At 41.8% G+C, this 20,495-nt stretch overlaps 1 protein-coding gene across 4 annotated transcripts in view; it reads left to right on the top strand.

Annotated features, from left to right (window-relative positions):
• Positions 1–20,495, top strand: part of TMEM255B (transmembrane protein 255B) — a 72,697-nt gene that overhangs the window by 16,681 nt on the left and 35,521 nt on the right. For all 4 annotated transcript variants that reach the window (XR_010827019.1, XM_048077917.2, XM_048077916.2 and 1 more), the window contains one exon: positions 14,622–14,711. Coding sequence is in view for 3 of the 4 variants with exons in the window: in XM_048077917.2 (XP_047933874.2) it covers positions 14,622–14,711 (90 nt within the window). In the remaining variant the exon portion in view is untranslated. The remainder of the gene's footprint in view (positions 1–14,621; positions 14,712–20,495) is intronic.

Genomic DNA, 20,495 nt, shown 5'->3' with positions numbered 1-20,495 from the left:
TCAGCATTCATGCTCGCCTCTGTTATGCAGAGCTTGGCACCAGCAGAACAAAATCTCCTTTTGACTGAGGATAAGACGCCTTTACACTGATTTGGGATGTTTATAACTAGCAAACAGCAGAAATTAAAGCATAATGTTTTGCTGTCCCTTTTTTGCTCCCTTGTAACCCACAAGGCAGGTCATGGATTGAAGAGCATAGCTGTAAGTCGTTACATTACAAAGGCGCACTTAGTCCAGCCGGATGCGTGGAAGATAATATACTGCTCAAATCAAATGGATTTGATTGCAAGACACGAAGTCTCCTCGCTCGTTTGCTTGCTTGCCGTCTCCTCATGTTACAGTACAACATACTTCCAATTAGAAAATGAGATGCTGAAATTACAGAGGTAGGGAAGGCTGGAGTGCGCTGGGGGTCTGTGGCTGGAGGTCTGAGCTGAGAGCTCTAAGCAGTGCTGAGCAGGGAGGTAGACACCTCTTTCAGCAGAGTCCCTGGTGTTTCCAAAAGGACGGTTGGCAGTGCTGCAAAAGGTTTCTCTTCAGATGAGCATGGAGGTAGCATCAGCTAGCACCAAGAGACTCGTCACTCTTTAAATGTGCGGTATTAGTAAGACACAATGCATATTGTTTTGGCTAACCCTGTGGAAAAAACAAGCACTGTCTCACACTTTCCACTCATACATCTCTCCAACGCCAGTCGCATCAAGCCATTCTGTTCACAAGGCTGAAAATGAGTGTGCTGAATATGTGGTGCCTCCAAGAGTGACCAGGGGATACCAGGGCACCATGATAACTGTCGGGTTTTGGAACATCTGCAGTGTTACGGTGCTGCCTGGAAGAGCTGTAAGTGGGGGAGTGGGAGTCACCCCTGACAGCAGCAGAGCTACAGCAAAGCCAGCAGCAAAGGAAGGAGAAGAGTGCGGGGAGAAGATACAGGAACGTAAAGGACAGAGAGAGAAAGAGGAGTGCACAGAGAAAGAGTGACCCCACAGGAGGTGCGAGTTAGCGCAAACTTCAGTGCTACAGTTGTCTGCAGCAGGTCTGACACCTGTATTTATCTATTGCTGAATTTTGCTTGTTGTTGTTGTTGTTGTTTTTTCCTCACACTAACACACAGTTAATTTTCTAGCTGACATGTCTAAGACACACTCAGGTATAAAGCTAATGCTCAGCTGACTAAATATGGTCCTTGAGTTGCAATGATTTTTACGAGACATTGTTTCTGACAAAAGCAGAAAACATGAGGGAGGCTAAAACATGGAGCTCTGCACACAAACAGAAAAGGCAAGGCTATTTCTTCAGACTTCTCAAGGGGTGCTAAGTTTAGGTGGCTTAATATGCTTGCTTCCCGATCTCTGTCAACAATAATTAGATTTCAGATTAAGTTCTGTAAAAAGACTACAGCAGAAGTTAGAGAAACAAAGCAATAATTTTCTCTTCTTAGTAGTTCAGACTTCTCTGACAATGCAGGCATTCCTATCCTGTGTTGAGATGTATGTGTGGTAATATTTCATTATTACTTGTGATTATTTTCTTGCCACTAGACTTTGTATCTGTTGCAGAAGAAAAGCTTTTTCAAAGAGGTTATGTGTGTGAGCCAGTTTTCAGAAGTGTAAGAGCCAAACCTCTGTTGCTATTCAAAACCAATTATATTTTAAAAATAGATTTTGTCCATCAGGAAATCCCCCCTGGGTATTTTGTGTAAAGGTTGTGGTTAGTAATACGTATACAAAGAAAAGATATTGATGCAGATACCTACCCTACACTGTTCAAACAAATTGTGCCTTGTTTTCTTTTTCACGACAATTGAACATCCTGAAAGCAACTGGCTTTCGTACAGATTTTCATCGAAGATGCTAATTGCTAATAGATTCCATATAACATATTAAGCTAATTAAAGCAGCTTGTTTACATTAAGAGAAATACAGTTACAATTCTGTAGATCTCCTGAGACTGTCTTTGCTGTTCCTGCAGAAATAAATAGAAAAAAAGTCTTTAATGTAGTACCGGGGGACATGCAGATCATGTAAAGGTAATCATTGTCATTATGGAAGTATTATTTCTCACTGGAACTCAAGCTGCTGAGAAAGTCAATAGTACTTCTCTTTTTTAGTGATTACTTTTTTGTGTGCTTATATTTCACGGCATTCAGGGTAAAACAATTGATGTTGATGTAAAAATGATAATAGTGGAATAAATTAGCAATCATCCTTGTCTTGTTTAGCACCTTTAAAATGATTACAACTGAAAAGACCTATCACCATCTTTTCAGTCGTAAATGTGCACTGGATTTTGTGCTGTGATTTAACTGCGTGTTTTAGAAGCAGGCAGAGAGATTTGTATACAGCTAAACAGTTCACGTTGACACTGACGCTCGTGTGAGCTCAAGCATGTCTCTTCTTTACATATCTGCATTTCTTTCAAAATATAACAGCATCTTATTAGGTGATAAATGTCAAGCAGTTTATTCTTTGAGAACATTTCCCGGTCTCTTATGTCTAGTTCCTAGACTGCTGTAATGAGGTGCCATTTAGAGGCATCTCTTTTTCTCCTGAGATTCTAGAAGGAGCCTTGAAGGGTGATTTGGGTTGGACTATTGAGTTTTACATGTCTGAAGAGTGGTAGGAACAATCCAATATTAAGTGACAGTTATATTTGTCTTGTCTAATGCTGAGGAGATCACAAAAGATACCATACCGTAACTCTGCCCAGTTTTAGAGTGGTGCAGCCTGTGTCTAGACTGTCCAGTCTCCTTTTAGACTATAAACATGGTGCCCTTTTGGATATTATCTGATTTATTTGGCAGGAAGCTGCTTTGTAACCCCTTTCTAATCCTTTTGGGGAAGGATTTTGCATGTTGTCTATTCACAGTAGGTCTGGGAAGTCTATGTTATTCCTTGTCATGAAAGAGAATATTCAGTAAAGTCATGTGCACAAGCAAAGCAAAAAATTGGAGGTGTTCTGAAGGTCAGTTATTTCAGCTGAAGAGGAAGACGACGGGTGTATATCTGTGGGTATGAAAGCACCTTCCGAAGTGAACGCAAGTGAAATTCAGAAAATGAAATTATATAGGCAATAAAAATGTAAATAGTTGAAAGTTGTTTATATTTTATTTCAGTTAGCATGTTACAAGAGACTTTATTTATTAGGATTAAGCATTTCATGAATGAAGGACCAAGTAAAATATTTTATGTTTTCTAATGCAGATTTTTGACCTTGTATGTTAAAAATGAGGATTTCCACTACATAATAAATATGCAACAACTATAGACGTCAAAGTCATACTTCATGGCACCTCTTGTCTTCTGTAAGGTTTGAATGACTCAGTATTATTAAATGTACGTGTGAGTTCCAAATGCTGAATATGGGGTGGTATTTTCTGCTATTTTTTCCCCCATTTTGAGTGTTTTGACAGAACCAGAGAATGGTTTAAGTTGGGAAGGGCCTTTCGTTCAACTAGTTGCCTAAAGCAGGGGCAAATTCAAAGTTAGATCAGGTTGTGCAGGGTTACATGTAGCCTCTAAATATCTGCAAAGATGTGGCTGACTGCTGCCTCATGCCATGGTGTCTTCAGTGAACCTGCTGAGGGTGCACCCTGGGCCCTCACCCAGGGCTTCATGAAGATGTTCAGCAGCTCAGGTCATACCCACCCTTGGTTCCTCAGCTTGTGACCCAACATGGTGCTAGAACAGTCTCCGAGAATAAACTACCATATTTTCACTGTTATCATTGGCAGAAAGAATTTCAAAATTTGTGCAATGGGGGGAAATGCAAAGGGGGAAAATGTAGGAAAGAGAGATTTTGACTTCCATTTGGAGAGCTGTCTTGGCAACCATCATGGCTTCAGTTTGCTTCTGGAAGCTTAAATTAAATAGAAGGAAGATACATACATGTATATATATGTGTGTGTGAGTGTATGTATACATACGCAGCACAGTTTGTTATTGTGCATTTATTACACATGCACCAGCACAGTTTGTTTTCAACACTGTGATGTTTAAAGTTTGGCACTGCTTTTTTGAGTCAGAGGCTCAAACCACCGATTCAGTTTAAATCCTCCATCTTATTAAATGGAAGTCTTTAGGGATGTAGTTAGGGATGTAGTTCCTTTAAGAACTGTGCTTGGAAACAGCACACGGAATTAAGTGCATAACAGGACATTTTTTTTCTGCCAGTTTGCTTTCTTGTGGTGTTTATGTAATGAAAGCATTACTGTCACACAGCTGAGAACAAAAGTAGACTTTATGACCCATGAAATGTGTTTGTGGAACAATAGAGAAATCAATTATTCTCCATAGCAAGCAGGAGGCAGGGGATAAAAAGTGTTGGTAAGGAATCCTGGACAAATTCTCATGTGTACATGGGTGAGAAGGTGAGGCAGGATGTGCCCAGAGAAGACAGGCAGTTTCTGATCCTCTGTTTGAAGAATGAGATCAAATTAAAGAGATGAGTATCCCAGTTGGCCAGATAAAATCTTCCAGACTCAGCAGGTAGAATTTCACTACAGGAAAGCTTGTAATTTGATTGTAATGCATTTCTGATAAAGAGCATACGCGTATTAGAAAACAGTGCAGTCACTGTAATGTGAAAGAGGATTTGTAAAGACAGTAACAGACTTTGGTGTTAAAAAAGTACCTGCTGCTGAACAGTGTCAGCTGTAGTTGTCTTGGTCTATGTCAGTTCCACCATTTTTCACCAGGAAGCACAAACTTCTGTGACACACAACGTGCTATTTATTTCTGTTTTATTGTTCTCATACTGCTCTGAACAGCTGCCTCTGTTTAAGTGATGAAATGAGCTTGTTCCACTTGCATCAATAAAAGAGCATCCATGAAAGGAAAAATGTGCTGGATTCCTATAATGTCAGCACCGCTGATCAGTGAATCTAAATTTATGTTTCACTTTTGTGCCCATTCCACTTAATACTGCCTTTATTTTTTGCTTCTTGTCTGTATATTTGATATCCCTAAATCTGCAACCGTCTTAAACCACTGTTAAATAAGTGCTTTTGCTGATGTTTGCAATGGGAATTCTTACCAGTTTGAAGTTTCTGGTGGACTAAGGCTTGCTTAGGCTTGTTCCAAAACCATTAGCATTTCTCTAGCTGTGAAATCCAGCTATTCTGGTTTATTTTTTATTTATTTATTTTTCCCTTCTTTTTTATATTACTCTGTCCTCATCAAATCCAAGGCATCCTCTTCACCTTCCAGATTACTTCTCTTGCTCCCCTGCAAGTCCCAGGCAAAATGACTGAGGGAAAGTGAAAAGAGAAGAAAAAACACAAATCTAAGCAGCCAACGTCAAGGGAATGAAAGAAGTATTGACAGCAGGTTGATTTCTCAGCACAGGTACTTCCATATCTAGAGTCCCTCTATAGCCAGTGGGAAAAAAGATAGCTTCAGAAAGTAATTAATCCCAACCTGTAATAGGTGTAGGAGGTATCTGGAAGTGCCTCACTCTCCATTGACTAAAGAGGAACAGAGATGATCAGCTGAAATACTCAACTGTAGAGATGTAAAAAAAATATGAATAAGTCCATTGCCAAATGACAGCTCTTGAAACAAAGTAGTAGTTGACAGTTGTGCTTCTATTTAGAAATGTTAGATTAGGAAGGCAAGGACTTGGAAAAACAGGGTAAGATGACTGGACAGCACGGTCTCTTGTAAAAGCACGCTACATCCAGAACTGCCCCAGGAAGCCTCAGTGCTCTTCTACCTAGCAGCAAGAAGCTGAAAGAGGGGGAAGGATTTTGATCGTATAATTGATGCCCATTCTGTTTGGGCTGAAAGAAAAACAGAGCAGCTATTTAAACAAATCTCTTTAAAAACAGCTAGAACATGGGTGGAGGAGAGCATTTGTATTGCACCTGCTGGAAGGAGAGAGGATCGGTCATTAGGGTGGCTGTATCAGCGCAGACCGGGGGGAAAATACATCAGTGCTGTTTGAATCAGTAGCTGTGTGGTAAGGTTACTGGGGTGTGAACAGGGGGCCTCAGATGCTATGGGGGCTTAAAATAGCACAGATAATAAAACTAGCCCCACGCCAGGAGACTAAAAAAAAACTTTAGGTTTCCTTCTGCTTCTTGTCTTGGAATATGTGAAGCAAGTACAGTTCAGTCTTTCATCTAACACCGGTTTAATAACATCTGCTGGCCTCCAGTAGCTGGTACTTTCCCAAGAATTAGAGTGTTTCAGCAGAGATCAGAGACAGCGCAGCAGCAGTGGTGCTAATTTTAATTGATTCAAGACAAGCATTTACTCATCAGTGAATGAATTATCTTGAATTTGATGTGTTCTCCTTATTTACACATACATCAAATTCATTCTCTGGCTGCAGTGTAACAGTGGCTCCAGTTTTAAAGTCTAAGAGCATGTAAACCGCTCGATGCAGGTTGATTTCATTCATTTGGTTGGTCATTCTAGGAAGTATTTGCTCATAAAACAATTTGAAATAATTTTCTGGCTGTTTTAGATCTAGATTTGTAACTGATAACAGGCTATGAGAGAAGGAATTAATCAGGGAGCCCTTCTGAATATCTTTGGCTCATGTTTCATAAGGGCCAGTGATTGAATTCCCACCCTTCTTTCATTGCTTGAAGATGAAAATATGGGAAAAATAATCTTTATTTCGTATAGCATCTTTCACAGAAACAGTATCTTCAGATGTTTTAAGCAGGTTAGAAGAAAAGACAAGATACGTTACAGAAAAATTAATGGAAAGCGGATTGGTGTAAATTATGGATTAGTTGAAGAAAGCGTTTCTAGAGGGTGAAACCATTTGAGAGATCTAGACTAGGGATCTGAGTTAGCATACAAGGATTTTGTTTGGACTGCGCAATGTTAATGCAAAATGCTTCCATTACACTTCTGTAGGTGACCGGAGTTGCAGAAGAGTTAAGTTGCTGTTCTCAAAAAGAGTGAGAGTGGCTCAGCTGCTGCTGACTGACAGGGAGGGAGGAGGGAGAATGGGAGAGGTGCTGTGTGCGTGGTCAGCTGCGAAAGCCTGGTGAGGAAGCTTATCAACGAGAGTATTAAGGGGCAGTTTTGACCCGTGGGCTCTCAGGTCCTGAAGAGAAATGACAAGAGGGCTGCTTGGGAATGGCTGATACGCTCATGGTGATGTCATTTTATTCCTGTTCGACAAGGCAGTAGTGAAGATGTTGTAAAGGAGGGCTCCACGATTTTGAAATGAAACCAAGAATTTAGGACTAGTGGAGGTGGGGAAACAGTAATGAATGTGCTGATGGATGCAGAAGTAATAATAAATGGGAGCTCCTGAAACAGGGTGCCCCCATGCTAGATTGTGAATACAATTAAGAAAGCCAAAAGTGATGGAAGAAGAAGTTGAGGGGGGTTTGCCTGTGCATCTCCTAAATAAAATATTAGTTTTGAAAACGCATAGCTTAAGGAAACTGAGCCAAAGCCATTTAAACACCTGGTTAGTCAAAGTGTGCAGGGAAATTTGCTGGGAAGAAATCATTGAGCATGTGCAGAGGTATCCATAACAGGGTGTCTGCAGCAGAGAATCCAGTACTAGTAGTAGAAAGAGAGGTAAAGGAGAGCAGTAATGTTGCCTGGTGACTCATGTAAGTCTTTACTCTTTGTAAACGTGTTCAGACAGTTATGTGACATTATGTACTTAGGGAGGTCGCTGTGTGGGCACCTCACAGCAGGACCACCTCCTGCCATTGGACCCAGCACACCCATTGCACATCCTTGGGCATGTTGTCAATGTGATCAGATGCCAATTCCTCCCATCTCCATAACCGTCACAGCAATTATCACAGGTAAAGTCCCCAGTAACTCAAGAAGTTTGCTTACCTGACCAGGAAACTGTCCCTTTCCTCCAGATCTCTTTGTATGCCTGGAGGAGCTGGAAAGAGCAGACTCAAATGTGCTACACGAGCTCTCTTGGGCTGGAGGAGAGCTGGGGCTGTTAAGTCACCCTGTTGCACATTTCCTGACCGTGGGCACTTCTGTAGTCCCTTGTCATTGTGACTTGCAAAATTAATGCATTATCTGCACAAGTCGAGAAAAAGGACCACTGGAGGAGAAAAAGAGAAAGCAATACTCATTAACTATGCCTACGTATGACATGAATTAACTGTGCCAATCTAAAGAATAACAAAAGATGTTGTGAATTCTGCCTTTTACCATTCTGGATGTGGGGCAGGAAGAAAAATTTTCTGAATGGAAATGCTGCCGTTATTTTCAAAGTGGACTTTGATCTTGTTTTTTTCTCCTTGGCATAGTAATCGATATCTCTCATGTGGTGTCTGTATTCTGTACCAACATTTGTTTATCTAATTACTTCTGCCCTTTTTTGCATGCGAGTTTGCTTAAATTCCTCATGAGACCTTTCCCCTCCCCACGTTCCACCAACTGGCCTTTTCACATTGCTATTCTTCCTAATTAACCCTGACACAAACAGCAAACTTCTTCACAGGCAGGAAAACAAAAGTCTTCTTGACCACAAGCAGCACAACCAATCCAGTCCTTATCATTTACTCATTACAGCTAAAACCTACCTTTTACTTCAATAATCCCTAGGAGTGCAAATTACATGAAAGAGGTGAGAAAACCTAATAGCTGCTGCCAGCGCTTCTACTTTCTTCCCTTCTCTCTTGGTCACACAGTCCCATTCTCCCATTTGCACTAGGTCTAGTGCTCATCTCCCCTTTTAGCAACCTGGATTTACTCACTTGGGGAAACAAACAAGTTTTCTGCCTCGTGAGTGAATTACACTGGCTGGCTGTGTATTCAGGCAAGCACCGGAGCTGGTGTGCAAGGATGCACCCCTCTGGGACAGGCAGCAGGAGACAGGGCTGGAAAACGGGACCAAATTAAGGACAAGAGAGCAAGACACAGTTTCAGTCACACAGGCTCAGCTCTGAGATGCTATTAACAACAGCAAGAGAGAAGAAAATCTGATTCAAACACCTGTGTTGTTGCTGATAATAATCAACAACGTATTACTGGACATAATGAATTCAACAGTGATGGTAGTGGGGAAAGGCTGTAGATTTCTAAGTTGGCCACTTGATCTAAACACAAGACTTGATATCAAGGCCTGACTACATCTTGTGTAGTGTCACTATCTGAAGGCCTTCAAGGGTGTCTGCCTCACCTTCCTGGCAATAAAGGTGTCTGCTCTAGGCTACGTTATTCAGTGTCTCACATTCAGAAGCAAGTTACGTGTTTATGGATGGGATCCCAGCCCTTGTCTTCATGAGCTGTACCAGCACTGGTGGTCTTAAAACAGGCGTTTAATGTTTTCTTTTTCTCCCCTCCTTCATCTGGATGTCAGTCTAGGAAGTAGTTCTTTGGCCATTGGTTGGGCAATCACAGAAGTCTGCATCATTAGGAATGTGTCATTGTAATTAGTGCTATGACTGGGATTGGCATTAATGAATAGCGAACGTGACATAATCCTGTCTCCTGTGGTGTGACAACCCTCTAGCAGAGCCTCAGCTACAGAGGTGCTACCACTGGAGAACCAGCCTTTGGAAAGAACGGGTGGGCAGGCATTAACTCACAATTACATGTACTTTTATGCCCTCCCACCTCACAACACAGGCAGCGTTTGGTTTACAGCAGCATCTCAGATGCACTGCAATCAGTTTTCTCGTCTTAGCTTTGCAGGCTATTAATCTACAGCCCTGTTTCATTGCCATAGTACCAGATGCAGTTCGGGGCTGAGCTTGTGCCAGGTGTGAAAAGTCAGTGTCTGTTTAGCATCGGTAACAGTTTTTGTAAACTTCTCCTCTTCATCCTCAGCATACAGACAAAGAACTGTGAATTTATTTAAGCCTCTACTAAGTTCTGAGCTTGGAGATGTGGGGAAGTTGAACCAGTCAAAAGCTCCACGGAACTAAACTCTATTTTGGGGAATGTAATAGTAGGGATAGCCTACAACAAACTGCCCGGTCCATTTCTTTTCCAGATACGTTTGCTTGAATCTGCATAGGGTTAAAAAGGGCTTTATAAACCTGTGGCATAACATTTACATAGCCTGTTGCAAAGCTTTCACTTCTCAGAGCAAAAGGCACTGGCTGACAGTGTTTCTCAATTTACATTGATGAGGATAATTGTAATTCTTCCTCTGTCCGGAAAGAAATCCCGGAGAGACTTGGTGAAGAGCACAGTACTTGGAGGCATTGAAGGCTGTGCAATGCAAAAAGCCATTTAGGATGAAAAAGGAGTGTCTGTTAGATATAATGTAACTTACATTTGATATCAAGGTGATTTAGAAAACAAAAATCCATAGATTTTCTAAAGTTTCAGACCTACTTAGTCTAAATTCAGAGGATGAGGCACCTCAGAAAGCATCTGGTGCTGAAGTGATGGTCATTATCTGAACAGTCGTGCATTTTGACCGAAAGCAGGTAGGGGCTAATCCAGAGCCATGAAGAAACCAGGTGTCTGCCAGAAGTGTGACCTGGCGAGCCTCACAGAGATACTTCACAGGGGTATCTAAAGCAGCTACTGGGGTACTAGCCTCTAGCTTGTGCCGGGGACTGGTGTGATTTTCTGTGTCTGCTGGACCAACGATGGCTGCGTGTCTCGTCGTGTTGCACAGGGTAGAGAAGCCTGGCCGCGTAGCAGTGTAACGGCAAGAGCAAAAGTGTTTCTTGAGTAACTGTTAAAAATGTATTGTTATGAATAATGAATAGCTTTCCTGACAAAGCACACTGCTATTAAAAATGGAGATGCGATGATGTGATGGATCAGTATTTATTTTTTAAGAGTGCTATTTTATCTATCAGCAAAAATTATCTCTATATAAATGAACTGCACTGCTTTTCTTCCTTGATGCGACTGGGCTCAGTAAACTCACAGCTCCAGCAATCACCCACCACTCAGGAAAGTTATCTTTTGAATTTACAACAGCTCTTCATTTGGCTGTCTTGGCTGCAGTTTTTAGACGTAATTTATTTTATTCTTTGTTTATATGTTTCTCATAGTCTCAAGAAGCAATGGAAGGTTTGAGGAAGAATACAAATCTAATTTTATTTTAAGGAATTATTTGTGTTGCAACTGTATTATTACTTCTTTTATCTTTCTGAAACATATGTAAGCCAATTTAAGTCAGAAGGACCCCAGCTGAGCTAAGGGCACATTCTGCAGCTTCTGCATTGCAACAAATATTACTTCCATCAAGAACTGGTCCTCTTAATTCCAGAGGGGCCGCTCACTGAAGTAGTTGCTGATAGGCATGGATAAAAATCTGGCCGACAGCCTCTGACTTCTGCATAGCTCCTTGGGTGGATAGAAGCTCACCAACATGACCGAGGAGAGCAAAGTCAACTCCATAGCTCCAGTCCATCCTGCAATTTACTGTGCACCTCTGTATGGGTCTCTTAGAGCTATACGGTGAAACTGAAAGGCCAGCATGCTCTTATTAGGTGATTTAAGGTCTCCCCATGAGTGGAAAATGTTGGTTTAGGGATTGTAAATCATCAATAAGTTGCTCATGTGTGAAATGAAAAGCCACCTTGAGGTCAATTTCCAGTAAATTGATCCTGAGCTCACTCCATTTGGAAACACCTGGCTAAGCCCACTAATTGTGTGATTGACTGCTATGACTTGAAAAACAAGATAAGGGTATCAGACAATAATGACTTAATCTGGACTCTTAAACACTGCTGCTTTTTCAAATAAAGAGATCAGGTACTGTAACAAATGTACCTGCCACAGGGCAGCACAGCCCACTAGTCTGCATTGGTGATAACTCCCTGCAAGGAGCCCACAGCCTTATTGATCTTAAGAGTTTCATGCCAAGATTTTTAGACAGCCAGGTTCACAAGACATGACCTGTGATACTGAAGAGACAAGGGATAGTGGAGGTTGAAGGGTGGTGCAACCAACAGTGGTTTCTCAGGGTTTCAGCTTTACTACTGCAGAAGGGAGCTGGTTGCAGGGGATGTGCAGCAGGTTCCCAAGATCAGCCAGTACCATCAGCCTCAGCCACTTCTGCTTTCCCATCTCCTCCCCACACAGGGAATTCAGATCGCTCATCAGTCCCTGTGTCAGTGCTGGCCTACCTGTGATTACAAGTTGCAATCTGTGAGCCACGAACTAGTGAGAGATTAAGAGTATATCAGACAGCATTTGAAAGATGTGATTCTAGTTTGGCCTTCTGCTTTTAAGTTGTACTTTTTGCTGGTTCTCTGAAAGATCATATTTCCAAATGTTTGATATTGCTTTGAACCGTATGTCCAATGCTATGGGCTTCTGAGGTTGTAATTTAGCCAACCGTATGCAGTTCAACAAGGCTAAGTGCCGGGTCCTGCACTTGGGGCACAACAACCCCGTGCAATGCTACAGGCTGGGGGAAGAGTGGCTGGAAAGCTGCCCAGTGGAAAGGGACCTGGGGGTATTGGTCAATAGCTGGTTGAATGTGAGCCAGCAGTGTGCCCAGGTGGCCAAGTAAGCCAAGAGCATCCTGGCTTGTATCAGGAACAGTGCGGCCAGCAGGATTGGGGAACTGGTTGCCCCTCTGTACTTGGCACTGGTGAGGCCACACTTCAGGTACTGTGTTCAGCTTTGGGACCTTCACTACAAGAAGGACATCGAGGTGCTGGATCATGTCCAGAGAAGGGCTACGAAGAAGTCTAGAGAACTTGTCTAGAGAACAAGTCTTACAAGGAGCAGCTGAGGGAGCTGGGGTTGTTAAGCCTGGAGAAAAGGAGGCTCAGGGGAGGCCTTATTGCTCTCTACAGGTACCTCAAAGGAGGCTGTAGCGAGGTGGGGGTGAGTCTCTTCTCCCAAGCAGCAAGTGACAGGACAAGAGGAAATGGCCTCAAGATGCACCAGGGGAGATTTAGGTTGGATATTAGGAAGAATTTCTCCACTGAAGGGGTTGTTAGGCATTGGAACAGGCTGCCCAGGGAAGTGGTTGATTCAGCATCCCTGAAAGTATTTAAAAGACATGTAGATGTGGTGCTCAGGGGCATGGTTTAGTGGTAGACATGGCAGTGCTAGTTTAAAGGTTAGACTTGATGATCTTAGAGGTCTTTTCCAACCTAAGTGATTCTAGGATTTGATGATTCTAATTTCTTATTTGCCTAATATGCATTTTCCTGAGAGTCATGAGTGCCCTGTCCCCTATTGACATTGTTGACTTTATACTGTTCTTAGTATAACATTAGCAAAAGAGTCCACTTTTTTTACATCGTTTTCTGATATCTTACGTGTTTCAGGCATGTAAAAACATTACTTAGGTAATGCAGATATGGGTTTTGTACATGCAGAGGGGATATGTGGACTACATGGCTGTGATTTTGGTAATCTGTACCTGGGCACTTCTGGAATAAATGTTGTGAAGAAGCAGTTAATGACTGCTAAGTAACAAATTCTAAGCTGAAACCCTTGTCGAGTGTGCTCTTCTATCAATTATCTATCAATTAAGGTCACTGTTCTGTAAATTTTCAAAGGAATTTTTTAATCTATTGCAATTATTAACTATAACAATACTGTGGTAAATTAGACTTAAGATATCATATAGGATGCTTCTGAGGGTTCTTTTTGTGACTCTGCGACAGCAATGCCAGGAATAGGAGAGAGAAATATTGAATTATATTAAAAATATAGCCAGAGAGTGCATGTTAGGTTCCCCATACATCCTGCAGGTGTCAATGGTCCAAACCCAAGGTCCAGAGTCCTCAGAGTCACTAACCCTCTAATCAGAGGGAAGAAGGAATGAAGCAATCCCTCTGATCTGATAGCACTGGGGAAATGAGAACCAGGGGAGAGGGCCCTGTCAGGCATTTCTCTTTCAGGACCCACCTCCTCTTACTTCATTCACAGCATTGTATCCTTCAAACATGCCCTCAAAAGGAGCCAGCGCCATCAAAAATGTGTGCTAACAGCACTCTGATTAGTCTCTGAAGGAACACCCGTTGAAGCACCGGCAAGCCACAAACCTATTGACTGTTGGTAAGGGAGAGGCCAAGTGTTTTGCCTTCCAAAGTGCTGTTGATATAGAATTAATAACATTTATTGAGCAAAGCGGGCTGGCAGGCTAACAAAGACAGCGTGGTGTTTGTGCCTTTGTGTTACCCACCCTGCCACCGAGGGGCAGGCTGAGAGCCCCAGCCCTTCCAGGGGTACCACTTCCATGGGTCTCTGCTTTAAGCTACCTTTGCTGCAGCTCAAGGTGTCACAAACTATGTGGGATGAGAAAAGTTTTCAGAGAGTGCACAGGCTAGGTATTAACTTATTACAATGCCTTTATCAATATGCGTGAATTGCTACCAGTGCAGAGACTGATGTGAGCCAACAGGAACATGGCTTTTTGCCATGCTCCCTGTGGACACCACTGCTGTTTTATTAAATAAGTTGATTTAGAAGAAATCACCACTGAATTTAATAACTCTTACAACTGACCTAATTTTCTTAAGAAAGATTTAAGCTTTTCTAGTAGACTTGATTTTATGTCAACTCAGTGTCAAGAATTTACGTTTCTTTTTTTTTTCTACTGTGTATCTGGCAGCCTGCCACACTGATTTGACATGCATTACAGTAAGGGAAAATGTCATTTAAAAATACTAGAAAAAATAGTACGATTGTTTTACTTAAAGAATTATATTGAAAACATTACTCACTCTGATTTTCTCTTCTCAGTTGGTAGCCTCCATCGTATTTATCAGCTTTGGCGTGGTAGCAGCATTCTGTTGTGCAATAGTTGATGGAGTGTTTGCAGCACGACACATAGTAAGTACAGTGATTTTCTGTCATCTTTCATTTTTGATTACTTACGTCACTTCTGACAGGAAAGCATTTTCTTCTGTTTTATGTCTAGTAGCATATTACTTCTTGATAGTTTTCTTTGTTGGAGAAGTGTCTTTTGGCAAAAGATCAACAGGAAAGCCCATCATGCAAGTGCCCAGAGATGGTGCCAACTGCTTATTCATCTCTCAGGGAGCTCCAAATACTGATGTGATGTAAAATGATGTAATGACAGGTCTGCTAAAATGCATAAAGGGAAGGCACTTCAGTCACCACCAGCTTTTATTTCCTTTTGCACATAGGATTTGTGAGCACGGTCAGAATTTGGAATGCATCGAGCAGTGATGAGCACCAGAAGTCCCCTTGGGATCTTTAGCAGAGAAGTGGATTGCGACAGCACAAAGGGAACATTTTGTTGGAGCACGGGCAGCAGAGGAAGTGACAGGCTTTGGTTAGAAGTAGCATGAAGGGGTGACTACTGAGTTACAAACGACTCAAACTTCACCATCTGCCTGCCATCAAAGGATGGGTCATTTAACTAGAGTGATGAGTATTTCCAGTGTGTCTTTCTCTAAATCTGTTGCCATCCTTGCCTCAGAAGGACATTTATAGACATTTGCAGTACTGCAGTAGCAGTAGTGTTACTAGTAGTTCTTTACTTTCTGTGAGTCTGGGAGTCTTTCTCCTGACCTTCTTGTGTAAGTGCTACACAAACTTAGAACAAATATATATATATTTTTTCTGCTCACAGAGGTCAAATTAAAATATTTAACAAAAAGGATCAATCGGGACAAGACAGACTGGAGTGCGGGGTCATTTGAACATGCCAGTTTACACGTTAGACTTTATTTTATTTTTTGCTCTTCTATCTTTTGCAATAGAACACCTAAAATCAGTCTAAAACCAACCTTTCTGTAGAGCTTCGGTTTCAGAAAACCTCAGGAAATAATTAGCTGTATGTTTCAATAGGCACTAGGACTTAGATGCAGTATGCTGCTTAGCACAGCAAATATGGTACATGATCCCCTCGCTGACATAAAATGCCACGGTCCTGATCATCTTTCTGCTTATGTACACCACTGGCATCAGTAGAACTATACATAATTTTCAAATGCATCAGAATAATTAGGCTCAGGATCACTTGGAGAATAAAGCTATAAACCAGTTTTTATTTTCCTGTTACTGAAGAAGACTTTAAACAAAATGTGGGCTTGAAAACCCCGTGTGCATTGCATAAGGAAGGAGACATCTATTGGTATAAACAAGTGGGTTGTGCAATATGAGCTTGAATAAACACTGTAATCATGTTTTGTACTAAGCAGACACTGTCAGATGCTGATGTGGCCTGCTTTTACTTGGGTTTGCACTGCTGTTGCATTGGATGACACCTGGTATAACTTTGTCTCTGATTAGGATGGAAGTATAAACCCAGGGAACCTTTCCATGGGAGGTACTTAAAAGAGGAAAGGAGCAGATTCTTATTCAGATATCCTGCTGCCAAAAATTAAGTTGTTGTGGCCCAGGAAACAATTACCATTTTTTTCAAATATTGGGTCCATCTCCTAATTTTCCAGGAATCACGCTTATTTTTGTCCTGCTTTGATGTGATCATTAGAAAGTGTTCATACTTCAGAAGAGGAAGAGAAATATTAACAACTTGGGTTTTCTGGAAAAGATCTCTGAATCTCATGCTTCCTGAGGGGACAGGTTATTCTCTTTCAATCACTGTTTGCTCATAATGCTATACTTTACCTCAGACTCGTGAACATGATAAGATAAGCTACTATTCAGCACCACTTTGACACTTTTAGTGCTTTTACTTGTATTTCTACCAAGTTTTATTGTGTAGCATCTTCTTAATCTCCCTTGATTCCTTTGCAGGGCTTTCAGAAGATCGATGCCATTCCGAATATAAGCATAACGTGATTTGTACTCATCCTTGTGTATAGTATAGCACACGATCTACACTAAGAGCAGGCAGGAGGTTATGTTAACAGCTCTGCTTGCCATCAGCCTGAGAGCCGGGGTGGTGCAGGGAGCCCCGTGACCTCCCTGTGGTGTGCTGCCATCTCGCTGGCACCGTGGCCGCTCTGCCCTCATCACTGTGATGCAATTATGCAGCCACAACCCCACGCTGCTGAGGTTGGATGTGCCATCACCTTCTGGGAGGCGAGCTCCTTTGTCAGTATGTGTGCTGAATCCCAAACGCAGAGACAGACATCAGTCCTTTTGTCTTCCCAGGCATTTCCTGTGTCAGTTTTCACTCTTTTGGCTTTAAGTTCCTTTCACATATGTTACTTAGGCATTCCTTCCTATCTGAATCAAACAGCAATATTATATTTGAATATTATCATACCCTTCTATCTGAATAAACAGAATCTCATATGGAATACCTAGAGTTTACATTTGCATCCTCTTATGGAGCATAAATAGCTGCATGGCCTCTCTGTCTGTCATGACATGCCCTTGATGTGGCATTACGGACTAAAAGCGATTCAGTTCATTGCAGTGCTGTCCAGGGAGAATATGGGCCAGAGAGTCATCGCAGAGGAACAAGGCACAAAGTCATTGCAGTAGTGCAACAAGAAGTCATCTTGCAGTCCTGGGTGCAGTTCTGGATCTGGTTAAGTCAGTGAGTGGGCATGGCTGGGTCGCCTGCGTGGAGCTGGAGACTGGAAGGGGCTGGTCACTGCCTAGGCACTCCTCGGTGTGCTAGAGATGTACAATCCAATGACATGGAGATGGTGCAGTCATGACATGACGTGCTTCATAGAAATCCATTTCCATCTGTTTATATTTGGTCTGAATCTTGTTTAATACATCTCTCTGTTGCTACTTTGGCCACTGCCTTTGGGGGTAGAAGCTGCTGGAGAATGGGACTAAACTGTGTCCTCCATTCAAGGAAAGGACAGACTGCTGCCCCATGCTGCTGGCATGTGCTTGGGCCTACATTAAAGCCAAAATGTTGTCATGAGAAGGAGTTGGGTAGCATTCACTTTTCTGTCTCCAGTATTGTTGTACTGACACCAATGAACCAGGTCCCTTTCCTCCTGGATGGGGACGTGCTAGGTGAATTGCTGGTTTTCAGATGTCCAACAAATACAACATCCTCCTTCACATCAGTTTGGAATAAGAAATGTCTCCCATTTTTCACTTTATTTTTAACTTCATTTGATCTAGGAGGGATGCTAAGAAGACAAATCATGATGTTACAGATTTTTCTCAGTGTGTGCCTGCTGTCAAATGGGAGACTATCACTGTTTCACATTTTCTCCCGCTCTTGTAACACTGTGGATGGAATAAGAAAATACTTTCTCTGTTTTATTTTCTTCTCAAGAAGGCATAAAATTGACAAAAAATCTTCCTTGAAAGGAACGTATTTCAGAAAAGAAATAATTAAATTATTTAGGACTCATTTAAAACCACTTTGCTGAATAGAAAGCTCTGGAGCACAGCACTTATAAAATTAAAAACACTGAAAGAAAAGTAGCTTGATTTAAAATAGCAGTAGCTAATTTAAAAAATAATGCAGATATAATTTATTGTGTGAAGTTAATCTCACCCTTGGTCCCTACAGCTGCGCTTTTCAAAAAAAAAAAAAAAAAAGGCCAGAATCAAATGAAACAAATCAAAGTTAGAACTAATGTGCACCGTTGTTATTTCTGAAAAATATGGTGATCACAGTAACCCATTATCTGCATTAGCGTTTGCTTGAGGCATTTTGTTATTTAGCAGATGAGTAACTTGGCTGTGCAACAGCTAATGGAGGTGACTCAGCAAGCTCCTGTCACCACACAGGGACACCCCCTGCCCCATCTCACATGCACATTCCCTGCAGGATCTGCTGCCTTCCTACCTATGACTGCAAGACTTGACCATTGCCACATGATCCTTAACTTTGCAGTTATCCCTCAGACAGGTCCTAAAATAGCCATCAGCAACAAATCCAGCTATGAAGTGAGGAAATTGCCTGCAAGAGCTTCCTGGGGATACGGGGAAGATGATGGAAACCAAAACTGTAAGCAGACATTTTAAGCTGTGGAGACAAAATCTTTGTATCATCTTTTTACACACCAAGCTGGGAATCAAGGAATATCAATGCTGACACATGCCAGTCACATTTTCCTGAAGCATGAGATAAAAAGGAACTCTGATGTGCCTGAAAGCTCTAGGTGAAACCAGGGACTCAGACGGGGGAAGTTCCTCTCTTCTTGACTATAAGAACTGCTTTTTGATCTTGTTCAATGGAATTCACAGACAACATTGGGGCAGATGTATTTGAGGAGATTTGCTTAAAAAAAACAAAATAAAACAAAACAGCAGAGATGAAGGATACCTTAGATGAAGGATACCTTAGGATAGCACCAGTGAGAATGCCAGAAAATGTACCAGTGATGTTGCAACTTAGGATTGTTGCCATTATCCTTTCTCTACACACTTCTTTGGTTCTGTCTGCTGTGTAACAATTCTTCAGGTAGTTCGGTACGGCTACAAATATCCCCCTAAGCCATTCTTTCTTTTCTCTGGGCAAGCCTTCCTACTGTCCTGGTACATCCCATCCTCCAGTCCGCTCATCATCTGCTGACCCTCCGTTGGTCTGAACTGCAACTGGTGCCTGTCTTTCTTATATGGGAAAGGGATTAAAACTGGACTCCCTACTCAGATGTGGCCCTATGGCTTTCCATCAAAAAGGAGTAATTGCCTCCTCCAGCCTACGGGTGATGCTTTTGCTGATGCAGCACACTACAAAGTTGGCCATAACTGCTTGCAGGGTTGCCCTTGCCAGCATTTGTTCAACTTCTCCATAGGATCCTCAGATCTTGTTTTGCTGAGCTGCTACCTAGCCAGCCTGAGCTGTTGCCTGGAGTTACTCCAGCTCAGGTGCAGGATTTTACGTTGACAGTGTACAAAAACTGACAGAATATAGCGAGGGATTTTAGGTTCTGGTTCAGCTATTTTTAAAGGTGCATTAGATTTCTCAGTTTATCACCAGCAGAAAGGAGTAAAGAGATTTGGATGCTATATTAATTGGCATTTCATTACCATTTTTGGCTTTCTTTTAATCATTAACTGGGCTTATTTTTCTCTGTTTATAAAGCTTAAGTCTTTGATAATGACCCTTATGTACTTTGTCATTAATTACTGCTACATCCTCTTAGCTGAAGTTCTGTTTTAATGTGGTTTATAGTCAGGCATGAACTGCTTTAAAAGAAAGTGATTTTTAAAAGAGTGTGATTTTTAAGAGTCTGGTTTTATGTGGTGCAATGAAGGAATAGCAAAAATCTACAGCTCAGAGCTGCTGCACATGTGCACTGTCCTGTGCCTTTGTTATTGGAGCTGGGCTTCTCTGCCACAGAAAGCTGTAAGGTCCAGTAAAAACCTCGGCCAACGACTGTATTGTTAAATGTCTTAGTAGTGCTTCCAAGGTGTTCCTCTGGAATAGTCATTATTTCAGGGGCCTTCTAACATCAGCCACCGCATTTCTTATCTGGGTGGGTTGGATGGACACGTCTTTGAATGCATGTTTAAATATTGTTATGGATGGTGACTCTTTGAAAGATTATAATCTGCTTACAGCTTCTGGTTGTGAATGTGACAAATTGGTAGCATAATCAGATGCACTTCAGGTCAGTTTTTATAGGCAGCCGACAACATAGTATAACTTGCTTCATTACATTATTACCAGAAAGTTGAGGAAACTACAATAAGGCACCATATCAGGTGTGAAGCCTGAAGTGGGCTGTCTGGAGGGAAATCATGTTGTAAGAG

Source organism: Anser cygnoides, chromosome 1, assembly GCF_040182565.1.
Source record: "Anser cygnoides isolate HZ-2024a breed goose chromosome 1, Taihu_goose_T2T_genome, whole genome shotgun sequence".
Lineage (NCBI taxonomy): Eukaryota > Metazoa > Chordata > Aves > Anseriformes > Anatidae > Anser > Anser cygnoides.
The sequence above is the reverse complement of the archived record's forward strand: the minus strand, read 5'-3'. Positions and strand labels throughout refer to the sequence as shown.